Source organism: Equus caballus, chromosome 22 (genome assembly GCF_041296265.1).
Source record: "Equus caballus isolate H_3958 breed thoroughbred chromosome 22, TB-T2T, whole genome shotgun sequence".
NCBI lineage: Eukaryota > Metazoa > Chordata > Mammalia > Perissodactyla > Equidae > Equus > Equus caballus.
In genome coordinates this window covers 21,356,946-21,375,027 of record NC_091705.1, presented here as the reverse complement: position 1 = coordinate 21,375,027, position 18,082 = coordinate 21,356,946, and the positions used below count along the sequence as shown (strand labels likewise).

At 48.3% G+C, this 18,082-nt stretch overlaps 1 protein-coding gene and 1 long non-coding RNA gene across 4 annotated transcripts in view; one reads left to right on the top strand and one right to left on the bottom strand.

Moving 5' to 3' along the window:
• Positions 1-466: 466 nt before the first annotated feature.
• The window catches only part of STK35 (serine/threonine kinase 35), a 45,183-nt gene continuing 27,567 nt past the window's right edge, over positions 467-18,082 (top strand). The window contains exons 1-3 of one of the 3 annotated variants that reach the window (XM_070247504.1): positions 467-1,019; positions 1,608-2,205; positions 14,931-15,680. In XM_070247504.1, coding sequence (XP_070103605.1) covers positions 711-1,019; positions 1,608-2,205; positions 14,931-15,643 — 1,620 coding nt within the window. In that variant the 5' untranslated portion in view covers positions 467-710 and the 3' untranslated portion in view covers positions 15,644-15,680. Of the gene's footprint in view, positions 1,020-1,481; positions 2,206-14,930; positions 15,681-18,082 lie in introns of those variants that run through there. The other 2 variants (XM_070247503.1, XR_011430912.1) reach the window with 2 other exon arrangements.
• LOC138920174 (uncharacterized) lies at positions 2,838-5,803 on the bottom strand. The gene is made up of 2 exons (XR_011430916.1): positions 3,671-5,803; positions 2,838-3,026 (listed from the first exon to the last, which is right to left on the bottom strand). It is a non-coding gene; the product is annotated as an uncharacterized lncRNA (long non-coding RNA).

Below are 18,082 nucleotides of genomic sequence, written 5' to 3'. Positions count from 1 at the left end.
GCAATCTATATGTAAATTTGAAATTTTACACATAAAAAAATGTATTTCAGTGACCACACTATCAGAAGTGGCCTGTCCCCAATTCCAGGAGCTATGTAGCTCATTACTTATTTCCATCACACTTATTGTCAAAAGTTATCCTGTGTATTTGTTTATTTAATAATAATACCTAACGTTTATTGTGTGCAAGGCCCTGTTCTGTTCTCAGTGCTTTACTGTATAGCCTGCACCAATTAACCACTTTATACAAGTTTATATTTACATATTTCATTTGGTCCTATCAGCCTTGGGAGAAATGGCCCAGTCTACCCATTTTGGAGCAGAGGAAACTGAGGCTGTGACTGGGGCAACGATTTGCCGATTTGCGAGGAGCAAAGGGCTAACTGGGGGTAGGGTGTGGATTCCAGCCCAGTCCGGGCGGTGCCCAGGCACCAGCTCTGAATCAATCAAACCGACCAATCCCATCAACCAATCAGTATTTATTGGGCGCCTACTGAGTGCAGTTCCTCATCCCGCAGCGCGGGCCAGGAGAGAGGAGTTTGTGCTGCGCAGGAGGCTGCGGAGACCCGGAGGCCGCAGCGGATCGCGGGAATTTGGCGCCTATTTTTTGTGGGTTGGGTGTTCTCGCCTGTGATTGGGCCCCGGCTGCGGCTGCTCGGTCGACCTTGGCAGGACTCGGGCGGCTCGGTACTCGACCGGCCTCCCGGGGGATGGGCCACCAGGAGCCCCCGCTGGCCCAGGTGCCGGCGGGAGGCTCGGCTTATATAAAGACGTTATGTAAAGGGCTCAGCTGGCGCGAACACGTGGAGAGCCGCGGGAGCCTGGACGCCCGGTTCTCCCCCGCGAGCGCCGCTACCACCGCCCCTGAAGCGGCAGCGGGCTCCGTTGCACGCAGGGCCCAGGCCGCCGCCTCTCGCGCTACTCGGTGCGGGAGGCAGCCAAGGCCCGGAACGGACCAACCCCAGCCGAGGACCCCAAGGGGGAGACGGGCCGCCCGGAAGTGGAGGGGCGCCGGCCAGGTAAGCGCGCGGTATGCTGAGTAGAAGCCAGCGCCGAAACTGGGGCTGCCTGCGCCGCCTCGGGCGCTTGGGGAGGGCTGCTGGGCCCCGGCCTGGCGCTCTAGGGGACGCCAAACTTTTAAACCAACCCCCTCCACCCGCAGCCCTCGGGGACTTGGGTCGGTCCGCGGGGCTGCGCTCGGGCTTAATTCAATGGACTGTTTACACCCGGGAGAACACAAGGCGGGGCGCGGGGAGGGGGATCCCCAGGGAGGCCAGGCAGGGAAAAGATTTCCCCAGTCCGAATTGCCCCTGAAGGCGATTTTCATGAATCTCGAAGACTGCTGGTCCTGGTTTTTCATATCCCTACACGATAAATTAACCAAGAAGGCGGGGAGATTTTGCTTTTCTTTCCGGCTCCCCCTCTCAGCTGCGGCCCTTTGGTTTCGTCTTGCCCGCTTTCCCCTCCCCTCCCCTGTGCAGTCTGCAGCAGTGGCTTCCGTCTTAAAGGGGCCGCTGCGGCAGGAGGGGGGAGGTGGGACGCCCTGCGGCTGCGCTCCTGGCCTCCCCGCCTCGGCCTGGTCGTTTAACCGATTCTTTCGGCCGCAGGTCACCATCCAAGGTCCCGCTCCTCCGCGTCCCAGGGCCGGACGGAGGGATGAGGCAGGGGGGGCCCGGGCAGCGCCGTTGCTGCTCCCCCCGCCGCCCGCAGCCATGGAAACGGGGGAGGAGGACGGCGCCCGCAGAGGTACACAAAGCCCCGAGCGGAAAAGGCGAAGCCCAGTGCCGCGGGCGCCCAGCGCGAAGCTGAGGCCGGCGGCGGCCCAAGCCATGGATCCGGTGGCGGCCGAGGGCCCGGGCGAGGCCTACCTGGCGCGGCGGCGGCCGGAGGGCGGCGGCGGGTCGGCGCGGCCGCGCTACAGCCTGTTGGCGGAGATCGGGCGCGGCAGCTACGGCGTGGTTTACGAGGCGGTTGCCGGGCGCAGTGGGGCCCGGGTGGCGGTCAAGAAGATCCGCTGCGACGCCCCCGAGAACGTGGAGCTGGCGCTGGCCGAATTCTGGGCCTTGACCAGCCTCAAGCGGCGCCACCAGAACGTCGTGCAGTTTGAGGAGTGCGTCCTGCAGCGCAACGGGCTGGCCCAGCGCATGAGCCACGGCAACAAGAGCTCACAGCTTTACCTACGGCTGGTGGAGACCTCGCTCAAAGGTAGGGGCGCCGCGGGCCGCGGGCCGCGACCCCTGAGCTGGACCGCTCAGCCCAGACTGGCCCCGGGAGCCCTAGGCCCCGGTCCTGATCCTGTCACCCTGGGCCCAGACACACCCTCCTTCCCGGGGCCGGGCATTCGGGCCCTCCGCTCTTCCCGGGACCCGCAGTCAGTCCCCGACGCCAGCGTTAGCTGGTATTTTCATAACAAGCGCTCATTAAGTGCTAACCATTATCTTAGTAAGTACTTAATAAGTGTAAGCCATTATTATGAAACGTCTAGCACTTTCAAGACGGGTCGGCAGTGGAGGGGGGTGGGTTCAGCGTTGGTGGAAGAACTCCAGGGCCCCCTCACCTTCTAGGGCCTCTTCTGTTTCCCTCCCAAAGCACAGAAAAAGAGAAAACTTTGCTGGACCCACCCACACCCCCTCTCTGTGTGGTTCCAAATATCCTGACACCCTCCAGCTCCACCCTGCAAACTCTGGCTTCCTAGTCTTCCCTTTCCTCTGAGACCTCAGCCCTTCATCCCAGGCAGTCAAGCAAACTGGCAGTTTTCTGGCTAAGTCCTCTGGGGCCTGCAGAAAAATAACCCCCGCAGGTGGGCCTAGAGCTGTCACATAACGACGTCGAACATGTTTTTCTTCCATTTTACATTCTTAATCCTCTGAGGCTGGCTTGGAAGTTGTTTTGCTTTTAGGGAAGATGGGGCTCAAAGAGACGAGGGGACTTTGCAGTCCTGGGAGTTTTAAGTGCATTTAGAGAGAGTGTTCATCCTGAGTGCTCAGTACTCACGTGTCTTGTTGAGACTACAAGGAGCCAGGGATCTGTGGAGAGAAGAGAGGGCCAGTGGGCTGGAAAGGTCTGAGGAGGCTTCTCAGGGGAGAGGTTACTAATCTGAATCCCAGCTATATCCTAGGTGTCTTACAGAAGAGGATTTAGGTAATAACTTTAAAAGTAAATCGTCTTCTCTTCCTATAAATGGAGAAATTAAGGATTAGAGTTGAACAAACGAGTTGCATGTTCATCAGCTTGTAAGGGAAGTTCAGTTGTACTCCTGGTTTCCTTAGAATTTTTCGTAGCTTAAGTGGTATGAACCCAGATCTGTCTTGATCAAGGACTAGATCCTTTGAAACGTGTGGTGGTGTCCCTCCTACCCCATGGGTGGACTAGACCTGACCTTTAAGAATGGGTAGGATTTGGGGTGGGGTGGCACAGGGCATTGGGTTTGGAGCTTTTACCGAACTTCATGATCTCTACAAGCCCACCCCAGGAGAGCTCCCTGTCCCTTTCATGTCAGTTGTTTGACAGTGGGTTGAGGGACGTGATCAGTATCACCTGGGGTCCCTTTTCAAAACAGGCTTCCATTTGTTTTGTCCGTCCCTGCCTCATCCATTCTGAAAAGCCTCCCCTCCCCCAGGTTGAATATATTTGTCTCGAAAAGCCTTTCCAGGTGATTCTTTCAGCTTACCTGGATTCTGCAAGGTCTTCTCTTCCTTTCTCAGGCTGTCTTCTCCGCCGTGCTTAATGAGTGATCTGGACTTCCATATTACGTGACTGCCTTGAGATGTGGGAGTTAGCTTTGCCAGAGGATCCCCTTCTCCCCTCAGTTCATTGATGCCAGTCTTGAAACTTGGTCCTGGGTTTGAAGTCTTTCCTTCCTCACCCTCCTTATAAATACTCTTCAGATTCTCACATGTCGAGTTTGTCAGAACTCCACAGGAAACAGTGGCAGCATCGCATAGTGGTTAAGACCCTGGGCTTTGGGCTTAGACTGACTTTCAGTCATGGCTTGTCCAAACTGACTGCGTGAGACATGGGACAAGTTGTTTAAAACTGTAGGGAGCATTCCTTTATCCATAAGATAAGGGTACCTATGTCATAGGTTTGCTGTGTGGCCTGGGAATGTCACTAAGTGCTCCAGATAAGGAGGAATTCACTGCCTTAGTAAGTTCAGGCTACATTTTTAATTCTCTTCCACCTTCATCCCCTTTGAGAGACACAGTGTTCTTGTTCAAGTTTCCCAAACTTGTTTGACCATAGAACATATCCTGTTGCGTGTGTTGTCAGCAACACCAGGTTGACAGAAACACTGGTATTTTCTTCCTCCCTTTGTGACCTAAAACTGAGGCCTAGAGAAATGAAATATTTTGCTTTAGGCTACATACTTAGTATGTCCCTTTCAGTTGTTTGGAGTCTTCAAAATATTTGAGCCTCTATTATGGGTTAGGTAATGTTCTGGGCTCTGCAGTAAAGAAAATGCGCATGGTCTTGGTTTATGAAACTGATGTTCACATTTACAAGTCAGGTGTAAATATAGCAAGCAGTAAATAGGCATCTGTTTTTTGCTATTAATATTAAAGTGGAGAACAAAGACCCACTCCAAGTTAAGTTTTCCTTACTTCAGCTTCCAAAATTTAGCAGTCTTAATCTGCCCTGGGGCACTGGGTACAGCACGCTGATATCATTCAGAAATGTCAGAGCTGGAAGGAATCTTAGAGATAATCTCGTTCAGTTTTATCGTTAAACAGAAAGTCCTTTGCAATCACCTTTTGCATAGTCTCCTGCGATTTAGAATAATTTTGAAATAGACCAAAAATCGTTAATCTGCCTTAGTCTCAACTGAACCAAATTCACATACTTTCACCAAGACCCTATAGTGGTATTTGCATGGGGGTGGGGGTGCAGGACACTCTTTGCCCCAAAGGAACTTAATTTGAAAAGTTTGAAGACCTATAGAAGACCTCAATGCTAATTAAGGGCACGGGCGGAAAAGGCAACGTGGCTCATTAACAAGGGCTTTGTACAGAGTGTTGTAGAGAATTGACGGGAATAAGAATCAGGAGTCAGCCAGCAGTTAGCAGAGAAGGTGGGCTTGAAAGAAGGGGAGCCTTTGAAAGAAGGACCGTGTGCTTGGGTAGAGAAGAGAGACAGTGGAATTTATTTCACACTTGGGCCAAATAGAGAGTATGTGTTTTTTCCCCCTTCAGTATCAACTCTAGTGAATACTACTCAGAGGGCATTTCTATAGTCTTAGAAGTTATTTGACATGTAAATAATCCAGTATCACAAAGATGAGGGGACTTAATGTAGTTCTTGGTCTCATCCAACTTTGTTTGGGAGACTTCCGTGTCTTCTGTCCTTCCTTTCTCTGAACAAAGACCAGACAGATCCCAGCCAGAGCCTTATGTGGAGAAGAAGCTTCAGAGTCAGTAGCTGTCTTAGGTGACTGATCTGGTCTTCTTTTTCACAGGAAAGGAAACAAGCCCAGAAAAGGGACGGAGTTTGCCCCAGATGAGTTAGTGGTAGCATTCAAACCAGCCTCTAGGCTTTTTAAAACCAGGTTAACAATCCTGTAAATTATTTGGTTAATGTCTTAACTTTTAAGTACTTTTCACAAAAAAAGAGGAGATAAGGCATCAACAGTTTGGTTTTATCCTCCTGTTTCCATTGCTGATGGACCCTTTCCTGAATACATCTCAGTTCAAGATTACTGCCACTTGGGAGACGGCAGGCAAGCCTGAGCTCGTTGTCAAACTCAGAAATTCTGGTGTTCTCACTAATGCACACGGTGATCTTTCTGACAAATAGCAAGTCAGGACCAAAAAAATATCTAGAACAAACTCTCAAGACTCATAAACCGAATATTTAGAAATTTGGAAATGCTGGGAACTTAGCTTACCCCAGCTTGGTAAGACACTAGTTCTGCTTTACCAGTTATTTGATGTTTGCTGTACTCAAGATGCCTTTAATTGGCTTGACATGGGTGGGCATTTCGGCTCTTGGGGGGATATGCTTGTGTGTGTACCCATGCCCAGTGGTGACTGTGAGCCAGGCACCGTATTAGAAGAGGTCATGCCAAGTTTCCTCCATGAGGCATGCAGAAGACACGGCAAGGTCAAGGTCACTCCTGAGTGGTGGGTATCCTAGGAAACAGTAGAGGCTTTCTCTGGGAGTGTGGAGACATGGGGAAGCAAGGAAGGAAGTAGACTTGAGGTAGCTGAGGGGAGGACTTGAGGTAGTGTGGGAAGGGAGTCCAGGATCCTAGCAGTGGACTGGCTGGCCGCCTGCAAACTCCCGCCTGTCTGTTAAGTGCCTAGGGAAAGCTTAGGCTCAGAGCTGGGCCACCCCCTGCCCAGGCCCCTAGAAGGCAACTCTGAATTCTCTAGTGTAGCTTGGGACCTCAGAGTTTAGAGATCCCCTAGGTAAAGGCAGAGCTGGGTGATGATCTGTGGCTCCCCTCACGTAAATAGAAGGCCGCCTTATGGGCCCTGGAAGTTAACAGGATACGGTAGAACGCGGATACTGACCTGGAGTCAGAAGGTCTTAGTCCCACTTTCACCCTCTTAAAAGCTAAAACCTCCTGATTACTATGTGCCTGCGCTGTTCAAAGGCTTTATACCTATTAACTGGTTCAGTCCTCACAACCGCCGTTTGAGGTCAGTACCGTAATACCCCTATTTTACAGGTGAGTCAACCAAGGCAGTTAGGTGAAGGAGATTACCCAGTGTGAAGCAGCTCAGCAAGAAGCCAAGCCAGGATCCCAGCCCAGGCACTCTCGGTTGAGGCGGCTTTCCTTGACAGCTCGGCTGCGCTCTGAGACAAGTGGCTTAAGTTTCGGCGACTTCTATTTTTCTTGGTTGTTAAATAGGCATAATCGTATTTTACTCAAACTGATGGCTACTCTTTATTTTTAGTTATGTATTAATCAGTACTGTGGCACTGGTGATTTGTTCTGGTGTCTTCTCTGTGTCTCAGCTGCTAGGGACCCTGTACCTCCTTTCTGGTCTGCTGTTGAACGTCTTGGGACAACCACGCAGCCTTCTCTTGCCTGCCTCCCTTCCTTCCGTGTGCATTGGGGGTTTTAGATACCAGCCCCAGGAGATAGAAATAACCCTTAATTGAGAGCTTTGGTTAATTGGGGTTGCATTGGTTAGGGCTTTTTATAGTGTAAACTCTCAGAGCTTAGCTTCCTAATAGAATGTCAGTTTACTTTCAACTCCTGTTTGGCCTTTGGTGGTATCCTTAGGGCTAGGAGCCTTCCTTACTGACTTACAAATTTTGGAGGCTTACCTAGTTCTCTTTAATTTACATATTCTGTATGCCCTATGCTAGAACTTTCTCTGTTCTTTCTCTTTTTTAAGCCTCTCCAGCTCACAATTCTAATCTTGATTCATTTCACCCAGTTACTGAGCACCTACTGTGTGTGAGGTGCGCTGTGGGGAGCCCAGAGACTTGGTCTCGTTCCACTGTGAGTGGCCAGTCTGTGGAGGAGATGAACACAGCACAATAGATGTTACTTCGCTGCAGCCCGTGAGAGATGCTCAAGGGGGAACAGCTGCCGGGAATGTAGACTAAGTTGGGGGAAGGATAAGTTGTAAAAAAGTAAATCAGAAGCAATCCTGGCAAGAAGTAGGGCCTAGGTATGTGGAGAGAGAAGTGAGCCAGGACAGCCGTGGGTTACTCCCCACTCTGGTTGGCTGGTGGAATCTGCATTTTAACAAGATCCCTGTAATGTTCGAGTACTAAATAGGTCACCTTGCATACTGTTTTCATATGCATTCTCTCATTTGATCCTCTCTACTTTAATTTTGTGTTTTTGTAACCTAGTTTTATACTGGAGAAAATCAAGTCAGATAAGGTCGAGTCACGTTCCTGGTACTGGACCAGTGAGGGTCAAGGTCTAAATTTATGTCTGGGTCCTCTTTCCAATTCCATGTTCTTGACACGCTGCCTTATGACCATGTTGGAGGGCTGCCAGTGGTGTCCAGACAAGTGACATAATTAACATGCAGTAATTGTCTACTCTGGTGTCCAGACACCATGCACGATGCTTCGTATGTCACAATTAAGCCTTGTAACAGCCCAGTAAGATAGGTGTCTCTTCTCAGTTTATGGAAAATGGGGTCTTAAGAAGTTTTCCTCGGAGCACTTAGCCATGTAAGTGAGAGAGTGGAGGTGGTGTTGACCTCAGGTCTGGCTAGCACCACAGCCCTTGTCCTGGTGTTAGACCTGAGGGTTCATATTTGGCCTCTTGGCCTCTGTAGGGCACTGTATCTTGCCTTGGCAGCCACTCTAAGGGGATTCTGTAATGCACAGTGACATTTGACTAATCTTATGAAGTACTTTGAACACACCCTGTGGTGTTGACACTGGACCCAGCCTCTCTATAGTGACACAACACAGCCCAAGGTCATTGAGACTGGGACCTGGGGTTGGTCTATAAGCTCATCTTTCCTTGGGAAGACATTCTGGATGGAGTCTTCAGCTTCTCAGGACTGATCTTCAGCTGAGCCACTTCTTTAAATAAAATATATATGTATATTTTTTTTTTGGTGAGGAAGATTGCCTCTGAGCTAACATCCACCACCAATCCTCCTCTTTTTTGCTGAGGAAGATTCGCCCTGAACTAACATCTGTGCCCATCTTCCTCTGTTTTATGTGTGGGACCTCTGCCACAGCTTAGCTTGATAGGCAGTGTGTAGGTCCGCACCTGGAATCTGAATCAACGAACCCTGGGCCACCGAAGCGGAGCGCACAAACTGAACCACCTCATAGAGGTCACATAACACATCATAAGTTTAACGTGAAGTGAAAATATAAAATTATATTTAAGAAAAAAAGATTAGGGCTACCAGGGTGGCCCCAAAATAAAATATTTTAGTGTACAACTCTTAACGAATCAAAAACAGGGATGGCTATAGTCATAGCAAATTCAAACTTCAGTTTTCTGGATTTCTTTCTATTTTTCTTAAACAAAAATCTATAATTTTATATTTTCACTTCACGTTAAACTCGTGCTGTATTATGTAATCTCTTTTAGCTTTCTGTTTAAGTAAGTTTTGTTGAAATATAACGTAGCCCTTTAAAGCATTCAAGTGGCAATACCATAATAGACCGTGAACTCTTCCCAGACAGTTGTTTCCAGTATTTCACTTTCACTGTACTGTATGGAATACCAGTTCTAGGTATTTTTGGTGTTCGATGTTCCTTTTTGTTGCTGTTGGTGGTCGGTGTTTGTGTTTGTTTGGTCTTTTTGATACTCTTCTCATAGAATAAGTTCCTACAGTGGGCTTTTTCTGTCAAATAGATTGAGCATTTTTACGACTTGTGATACATATTGCCCAATTGCTATCATCTCAGCACATTTAAGTCAAAATTGCAATTAGTTCTCTACTGAAAAATTAATCTGCACATTGTGTTTGGACTGTAACACTAGGGACTTGAACGTTAAACCCCTTGGGGACACACATAAGAGGGTGCCTACAAGGAGCTTGTGTCGAAGTGGAAAGTGAACATCTAGGTGGTAAATTCTGCTCTGGGCTCAGAGGCAATAGTAGGGCATCATGATAGGAATCGTGGCTGTGGAGGCTCTGAGTCCTGCCCCTGACTAGCTGTGAGACCACAGGCAAGTTATTTAATCTTCTGAGCCTCAGTTTCCTCACCTGTGAAAGGGGATGTGATTATCACCTACGTAGACGGGTTTGGAGGAAGAAGATTGGCTAGAGTACTGTTGATTCCAGACCTCCGAGACCTTTCTCCACCGCCTTCTTACCGCCTCCCTGGCCAGTCCTCTCTTGGGGTTTCACAAACTCCCGATGAGTCTCTGGGGTGCTGGTCTGTCTTCATTGCTAACTCCTCATGCCTCCAGTGGGCACTTGTTTCATCGATTCTAAGACTTGCTCTTCACGTGTTAACATCTCTGAAATCAGAACTGAACCTAGTCAGCGTTGTCAATAGCCTGTATTTTGTTCTTAAATGTTGTGTCTTAAAATAGATGACTTCTTCGATTCAATAAACAGTATATCTTTCTAAAATATATCAAGAACTTCTAGTCACTTCCCATTTCTTTTTTTTTAAGATTTTATTTTTTCCCTTTTTCTCCCCAAAGCCCCCTGGTACATAGTTGTATATTCTTAGTTGTGGGTCCTTCTAGTTGTGGCATGTGGGGCGCCGCCTCACTGAGGCTCAATGAATGGTGCCATGTCCGCGCCCAGGATTCGAACCAACGAAACCCTGGGCTGCCGGCAGCGGAGTGCGCGAACTTAACTACTCGGCCACAGAGCCAGCCCCCACTTCCCATTTCTTAGTCTGAGTTCAGATCCTTAGTCTGACAAACACCATTTCTTGTGACTTGACTCCAGCGTCTTCCTCTCTAGCCTCATTTCTGCTTATCTCCTACTACATCTCTTCTGCGATCACCCAGATTACTTGGGTCCCTGTCTGCGAGCTCAAACCCCCTGTGCTGTTGCCCACTCTCTTCGTTCTGGGAGACACAGCTCAGGGGCCACCACTCTGGCAGTGATTCTTAGCCTGCCTTTCTCTCATCCTGACCACCTGTCCCTGCTCCTCAGGCTGAACTGTGCCCTATTCTTGGTTCTCATAACTGTAGTCATTCTGCTTCTAATGACCAGAAACCTTCATAAGGGCAGAGACCACTTGGCATCTCATCTCTGGTGTGTGTCAAGCACTGTGCCCTCGGGAAATGCTTCAGTGGAAGTGAGGAGAGCATGGAGATCCAACTTCTGGAGGAGGCTTGGGATTAGGCCCATAAAATGCTGGGTATCTTGTATCCCTTTCCACGAGATGCCTGCCTTTCCTCCGCCCAGACTGACTTATCCTCGTGCCAGGCCTGCGGCCTCAAGTTTCTGAATAAAGCAGGCCCCACTTTGTCGGACAACTTCAACACTGCTTATTCCTGTGAGTAAGGAGATGCGGGGCACCTGCTTGATATTTTTGTTTTTTCATTTTCTCTGTCTCCCTGTGAGTTGTGGCATAGAATATGTTTTGAAATACAGAGTTTGTTTCATGGTCTCCTGGTTATCAGACTTGAGGGAAAGGTAATAAAACTCTCCTGGAGGTGGGCTTGCCTCTCTTGAATCAGAGTGCCATTTCTTAGCCCCCTGAGAGATCGCACTGTCTGGTGGGAGGACTTGGCCTGGAGGTTCGCAACTACCCAGCTGCTCATGGCAGTGGTCTTGGGCAAGTTACTTACTTTTCCCAGCCTTAGTCTCCTCACCTATAAAACAGTGTCCAGCGGGATGAGATAGCTCACATACTGCGCCTTTAAAATAGTGCCTGGAACCCAGTGGGCTCTCTACGTTTATTTGCCTCAAATCCTTATCACCTCCAGATAACACACTCACTGTTTTCTCCCCCTCTGGGAAGCTAAATTTTTAATTCTTACTAATCTCGTGGAACTGTCAGATTATACCAAACAACGGGGTTACAAAACCTAAGTAAATTTTGTTTCTATTGGCCCAAAAAACTGTAAACTTCACGTGAGGATCCTTCTTGCTGCATGTGTCTACTCCAATGATACATCCTGAAACTGGGGAAGTAACCACAGGGTGGCTTCAGTGACCTGCTGGGCCCTGTGGGGTGGACCTGAGCTAAAGCTCCACTGATCACCTGACCTCGATCACCATAAGGCCCTCCTCTGACAGGTGGACCACAGTGACATTTGGGTTTCCAGGAATTAGTGTCATTTCAGAACCAGTATTTGGTAAGCCCTGAGAGTTTGACCGCTTTCCCTTCCCCAGTGCACAGTCACCTTGGTAAAGCATAAGATAGAGCCTTAGCTGGTCAGAAGAGGGCAGTTAGCTGGGAAATCAGGCAAGTGTCAGGTGGGTTGGCGTTCAAGCTGGTCCCTAAGGTGCACATTCAGACATGCCTGCAGGGATTGGGGGAGGAGGGTCTCTTTTTAGGTAGAGATCACTTCAAATAAAAGTGGCCCGATCTGGCTAGAACATGGGTTTTGGCTGTTACAGCCTGAGAAGTGTAATGTAATCATCCACGTTCATTTTCTGATTTCAATCTCATCTTTTGCCTAATGTGTGAGACCTTTATCCTATGGCCCACAGCACTGGGATTATTGAAATCAGTGACTTCCTGGGATTCAACTGGGGTCCGGTGGGAATGGTGATGTTAGTGATGGGTCAGGATGTGGTTCCCCCAAGTATCTTACAGTCAGCAAAATGTATTTCATGCCTGTGACTTAACAAGACTGAGGCTCAGAGAGATTCGGTGACTTGCCCAAGGTTCTAGCCATCTTTCCATCATGCCTCAGTCTCCCCATGTTTTCCTTTGAACTAAGAAACTATGCAGTAAACCAGTGGGCAAGGCAGAGGTCTAAACCCAGACTCCTTGCCTCTGGTCTCTGCTCCTGTTAACTTCATCCTGGCTTGCTTCTTGACAGGAATGCATTGAGTGCCACCTCCTCTCCCTCCATCTTGCAAGGAAAGGACTGGAATTCTCACATGCCTCTTATGTTTTTTAATGGGCAGCTGGGGATTCCTGTGGGAACATAGATGCTGCACCTTTTCCTGAAGCAATCCCAAGGCCCTGTGTGTGCAAAGAAGTCCTTTCTGTCTCTGGGATGAGTGGCCTCGTTCCCCAGTCAACCATTCTGTCGTGCTCACTGATGCTGTTTCTGACTCTGAGAATGCCTCTTCCTGTCCAGTGCTTTCCTCTCCACAAATAGCCCCTCCTTTCGCATCTCCTGAGCTTAGCTCACTCCCTTGAGCAAGCTCCTCCGGCCCGGGCCCCATCTGTCCCACCCACTCACTAACTCAGGGCACTTTTTCTGTTACCCTTTTTCTCTTTCCCTGGATTCTCATAACCTGGACTCAGATTGTCGTCTGTTTTGCAGACTTGTTTTCCTTTTACTTCAGTTGCCATAGTTACCAACTTTGTGTATAAAATCACCACCATTCCCCACCCTTTATTTCCCCACTGTTTCAGTGAAAAAGTTTCAGTTTTCGGATGTGGCCTTTGCAGAAGGAATCTGATGGCTTGCGGATCGTTGCCTTTCTGGCTCTCCCACCAGCAAACATTTCTTGCCCTCCTTGTTGAGTCTTTACTCTGGGGTCTAGACTGGTGTGGGTTTCAGATCACCACTTCATTTTTGCAGTGTTTTTAGATAAAGGTTCTCAGCCCAATAGAGCCAGTGACCTAGAAAGAGGATTATGAGATAGGAAACAACTGATTTAAAAAAAAAAAAAAACCCATTTGCCCTAAACTGGGTCTACTGTATTAGTTTGATTGTGAGTAATAGAAACAAACAAATTATATAATTACAGGAGAAGTGAGATCTGTCAGATCGTGGTCAAAAACCTAAAACTTTTGCCTCATCTGTCTAGACGTCTTCTCTCCCCAATCCAGAACTCCCAAACCATGGCCTTTGGTAGACTGTGTGCCTTGGTAATTTCAGGGCCATTTGGGTTAGCAGGGATCATCCGGGTCACCAGTTCTTCATAATGGAGTAGAGTGAATGACTGGTAAAAGTCAATTAGTGGCAGAGGCTGTATGAGCAGCTGCACCCCTCATTTTTGGTAGAATGGAGATACCATCATGGGGATCAGAGGACTTTTTTTCAAGCCCTGGCTCAGTCATGAGTGATTCACGTGACCACCCAGGGCAGGCCCAGCCTCCTCATCAGCAGAATAAGGCATCTGCCTGCTTAGGCTTAGCTTTTGGGACACTTCTAGTCATCAAATGACTTCATGTAAGGGGTCAGTGTGCCATTAATTGTTTTATAAAGAATATTGGGATTTGTTTGGACATGCCAATCATCAGCTTTCCTGGTGATTTTCTGTGGTTCAAAAGGAAACACTTGGAAAGGCAGAGCTGGAATTTCAGGCCCCCACAACTTGGTTTCACCTTACACAGCACTTCAGACCCCAGGGTTCCCACCAGACTTCCTCTTCCTCTCTGGTCCATTTGTTCCTGAGTTGTTTTACCCCTTGCATCTCTCAGCCTGCTTTCTTCTCCCTTCTAATCTGCTGTCTGTTCTACAATTCCTGCCCTTCTGGCTTCTTTCGATCTGGCAAGTGCTACCCACCTTTCTCTGTTCATAAAACTTGACTTTGGTGCAGATGCACAGCTTATGATGCTTGCTGTTTCAGATACTGTTAGCTCCTTGAAACTAAGCTTCATAGAGACAGGCATGTTATGTTCCAAACTTGTGCTAGGCATATGGTGGGCTAACAGAAAATACTGATGAGTTGGAATGTGCCTCTGGAATAAAATTGTAGTGCCGTTCTAGATGACAAGAACCATTATACCAGTCAGGAAGGAAGGGAGGGAAGGTCATTTACCTGGCGTGGAGTAGCAGCCATTTGACAGTCTTCTCCCATGCTTCCCCTTGTCCCATCAGCAGCCTGGGAGTTAGGGGTGGTGTGGTGCTGCCTATTTGGAGACAGTAGATAATGAAACACAGTGGCTCACCATCAGACAGATTTGAGTGTCTTAACTCTTAAGACTCTGTGAGCCTCAGCTTCTTCATTTTATAAGATGGCTCTATTTCCTCCTACTTCTAAGGTGGTAAATATTAAACTGAATGTCACGTGCTCGTGTGGACACTCCATAAGTGGTGACATGTGGCCATTTACAGGTGAAGAAGCAGAAGTAGAAACTTGGAAAGGTGAACTAAGTTGCCTCCTGGGTATTCAATAGGTCAGCGGTAAACCAGAGTAACTACCCAGGTGCTTGCCACCAGCCCCTGCAGCCTGTGTCGTACCTTATTTGTTATACCTTGACTCATCCTGTGTGGGTAGAAATGGATGGACTTACTTGTGTAGAGTTGGCTCAGTGCCAGTGGTGCTGGTCCTCTTGGATTGGAGCAGTCATCACCACTGTCACTTACTTTAATACGCTGCATTCCTTTGGCCTAAAAGTGGCATGAGTGTGTCTGTCTCACTTGAGCTCATTCCTGTCTTCCTTTGCTGTAGGAGAAAGGATCCTGGGTTATGCCGAAGAGCCCTGCTATCTCTGGTTTGTCATGGAATTCTGTGAAGGTGGAGACCTGAATCAGTACGTCCTGTCCCGGAGGCCAGACCCAGCAACCAACAAAAGCTTCATGCTACAGCTCACGAGCGCCATTGCCTTCCTGCACAAAAACCACATCGTGCACAGGGACCTAAAGCCAGACAACATCCTCATCACGGAGCGCTCTGGCACCCCTGTCCTTAAGGTGGCAGACTTTGGACTAAGCAAGGTGTGTGCTGGGCTGGCCCCCCGAGGCAAAGAGGGCAATCAAGACAACAAAAATGTGAATGTGAATAAATACTGGCTGTCCTCAGCCTGCGGCTCAGACTTCTACATGGCCCCTGAAGTCTGGGAGGGACACTACACAGCCAAGGCTGACATCTTTGCCCTGGGCATTATCATCTGGGCAATGATAGAAAGAATCACTTTCATTGACTCTGAGACCAAGAAGGAGCTCCTGGGAACCTATATCAAACAAGGGACCGAAATCGTCCCTGTTGGTGAGGCGCTGCTAGAAAACCCAAAGATGGAGTTGCACATCCCCCAGAAACGCAGGACTTCCATGTCTGAGGGGATCAAGCAGCTCTTGAAAGATATGTTAGCTGCTAACCCGCAGGACCGGCCTGATGCCTTTGAACTTGAAACCAGAATGGACCAGGTCACATGTGCTGCTTAACATTCAGGGCAAAGCATCTTGGGTGTTTTTAAACTAGGTGAGTATACTCTTTTTGTTCTGCATACACACTTCCTGGACTGGATTCTTCGTCCCGGGCCCTGGCATGGGCCCTGTGGAGCTGGGGGGAATGCAGAGTTGGAAACAACTAAGTGCTTGTCTTTAAAGATCCCCCGAAGTCTCGATGAGCAGGCATGCGGGATGGCGTAAGTAGGAGTAGGAATAGTAGAGAAGTTTTGAGTGGACATTGCATTTGAGTCAAGTCAAAGTTTTTTAGAAATGCTTTTTCTCATCAATTAGTAAATGTTTACCATAGAAAATGTGCAAAGGAGGTATGGACAATTTTTTTCAGAGAATAAACGCTGTCCCTAATTGTCTCTCTCCTACTCAAACATCCAATTCTATATAGTTTAGGTTATGCTGTAGTTAGGCACAGTTTTATTTCCTGTTCTTTCAACAGTGATCTGAGCATTTCCCCATGTCATACTTTGAGAGTATGGCTTTCAATAATTGACATTCCATTATATGTGCCATAATGTAACCATCCTCCTACTTTAGGCATCCAGTGGTTTCTCCATTTTAGATACCACAGACAATATGAGTGAATATTATATGGGAGTCTTTGCTTATTTAACAGATTTATTGTGGTCTTTCGTTTGTCAAGTACTGTACTAGGCTCTGGGATAAGAATGGTAAGCAAAATCAGAAACCTGCCCATCCTCGTGAATTCTGCAGCTTCATCAAGGAGAGAAGCATTAATCAATATTTACCATGGTTGCTTTACAACGAAGGAGAAGAGATATTAAGGGAAATTGACGTTTCACGGGATGGTGCCCAGAGGCAAGAGTAGGGATTTGGGGGTAGTGTGGAACATTCCAGGTAAAGGGACCAGCCTGTGCAAAGGACCTGAAGCCAGAGGGAGCCTAGCACATTTGAGAGACTGCACCAATTTGGGTTAGTGAAGAATGTAGACACATGATCATCGGGGAGGACAGTGACCTGCCAGAGGAGTGGACAGAGCTGAAGTGGAGAATCCCAAAGTGTGGACCAGGAGCAGCAGCAGTAGCTGAGTTAGACCAGTCTGAGGTGTGCACAAAAGAAATGAGATCAGAAATAAGGTGAAACTTGGGGCCCTAGAATTTGACCTTAACTTCATAGGCATTTGGGAGCCGTCTGCAGACAGAGCACAACAAGCAGCGTTAAGAAGTTGAACGTGTGCATGTGCAAGTTAAATTGAACCAAAGCCTGCAGACTGGGAGACCAGTTGGCCCAGTTATTTTATTCACACCAGTAAGGGTTGTTGAACCTGTGAGTAGCGCTGAGGATAGATGAGTGCCTAGATCTTCAGGGCAGAGGATTGGCAAGACAACTGGCCACGTGTGGAATCGGAAGAAAGAAAGTGATAGATAGTGGAGATTGATGGCAGTAGACACAAATGCTGGCTAGTCTGTTGGTCAGATTTGAATTCTTTTCCTTAGCAGAAATCCCCAGCCTTGTTTTGTGGGCAGGGGAAAGAAAAGAACATTGACTACCATATATGCTAGGTATTTCCTCATGTACCATTTTGTTTCACCTGCGCAACCCTGCAAGGGGTTAAGTCATTTGCGCAATACCCTAATAATTTAAGGGCAGGAATATCTTAGTCATAGGCCCCCTTCACCCTCCTTTTTTTTTTTTTTTTGAGGAAGATTAGCCCTGAGCTAACTACTGCCAGTCCTCTTCTTTTTTCGCTGAGGAAGCCTGGCCTTGAGCTAACATCGTGCCCATCTTCCTCTACTTTATACATGGGATGCCTACCACAGCATGGCGTGCCAAGCGGTGCCATGTCCACACCTGGGATCTGAACTGTCAAACCCTGGGCCGCCAAGAAGCGGAACGTGCGAACTTAACCACTGTGCTACCAGGCCAGCCCCCGCCCTCCTTTTTTTCTTAATATCGATGTGGCAAGCTGGAAATAATGTTACTTGTATGTTTTACTGAAGCCTTGAGATAAGGTGGTGGGAGGTGGTGCTGATCCCAGTGATCACAAGGAAGGAGGCTCGGCACGGAGCGCACAGAGCCCTCCAGGACCTGTGGGGTTCTTAGTCCCGCCTTTTGCCTTCATTACCCTCAGATTTCTATTCAGAGATGGTTACTACTGAGTTGAGCCTGGTTACATCTGTCATGTTCTCTGTGAACTTACTTCTGGAATGAGTTACTAGGTTTAATTCTTCCATTCCACGAACATTTATTGAGTACATTCCAGGTGCCAAACCAGTTTGTCCTACTGCCCAATGAGTAAGAGAATAGAGCTCCCTAAAGGTAGGTGTGGGGTAATACCATGTTAGAGCTCAAAAAGGGTTGGCCAGACAGTGGTTTTTTTGGGGGGAGGGGGGCAAGATTAGCCCTGAGCTAACATCTGCTGCCAATCCTCCTCTTTTTGCTGAGGAAGACTGGCCCTGA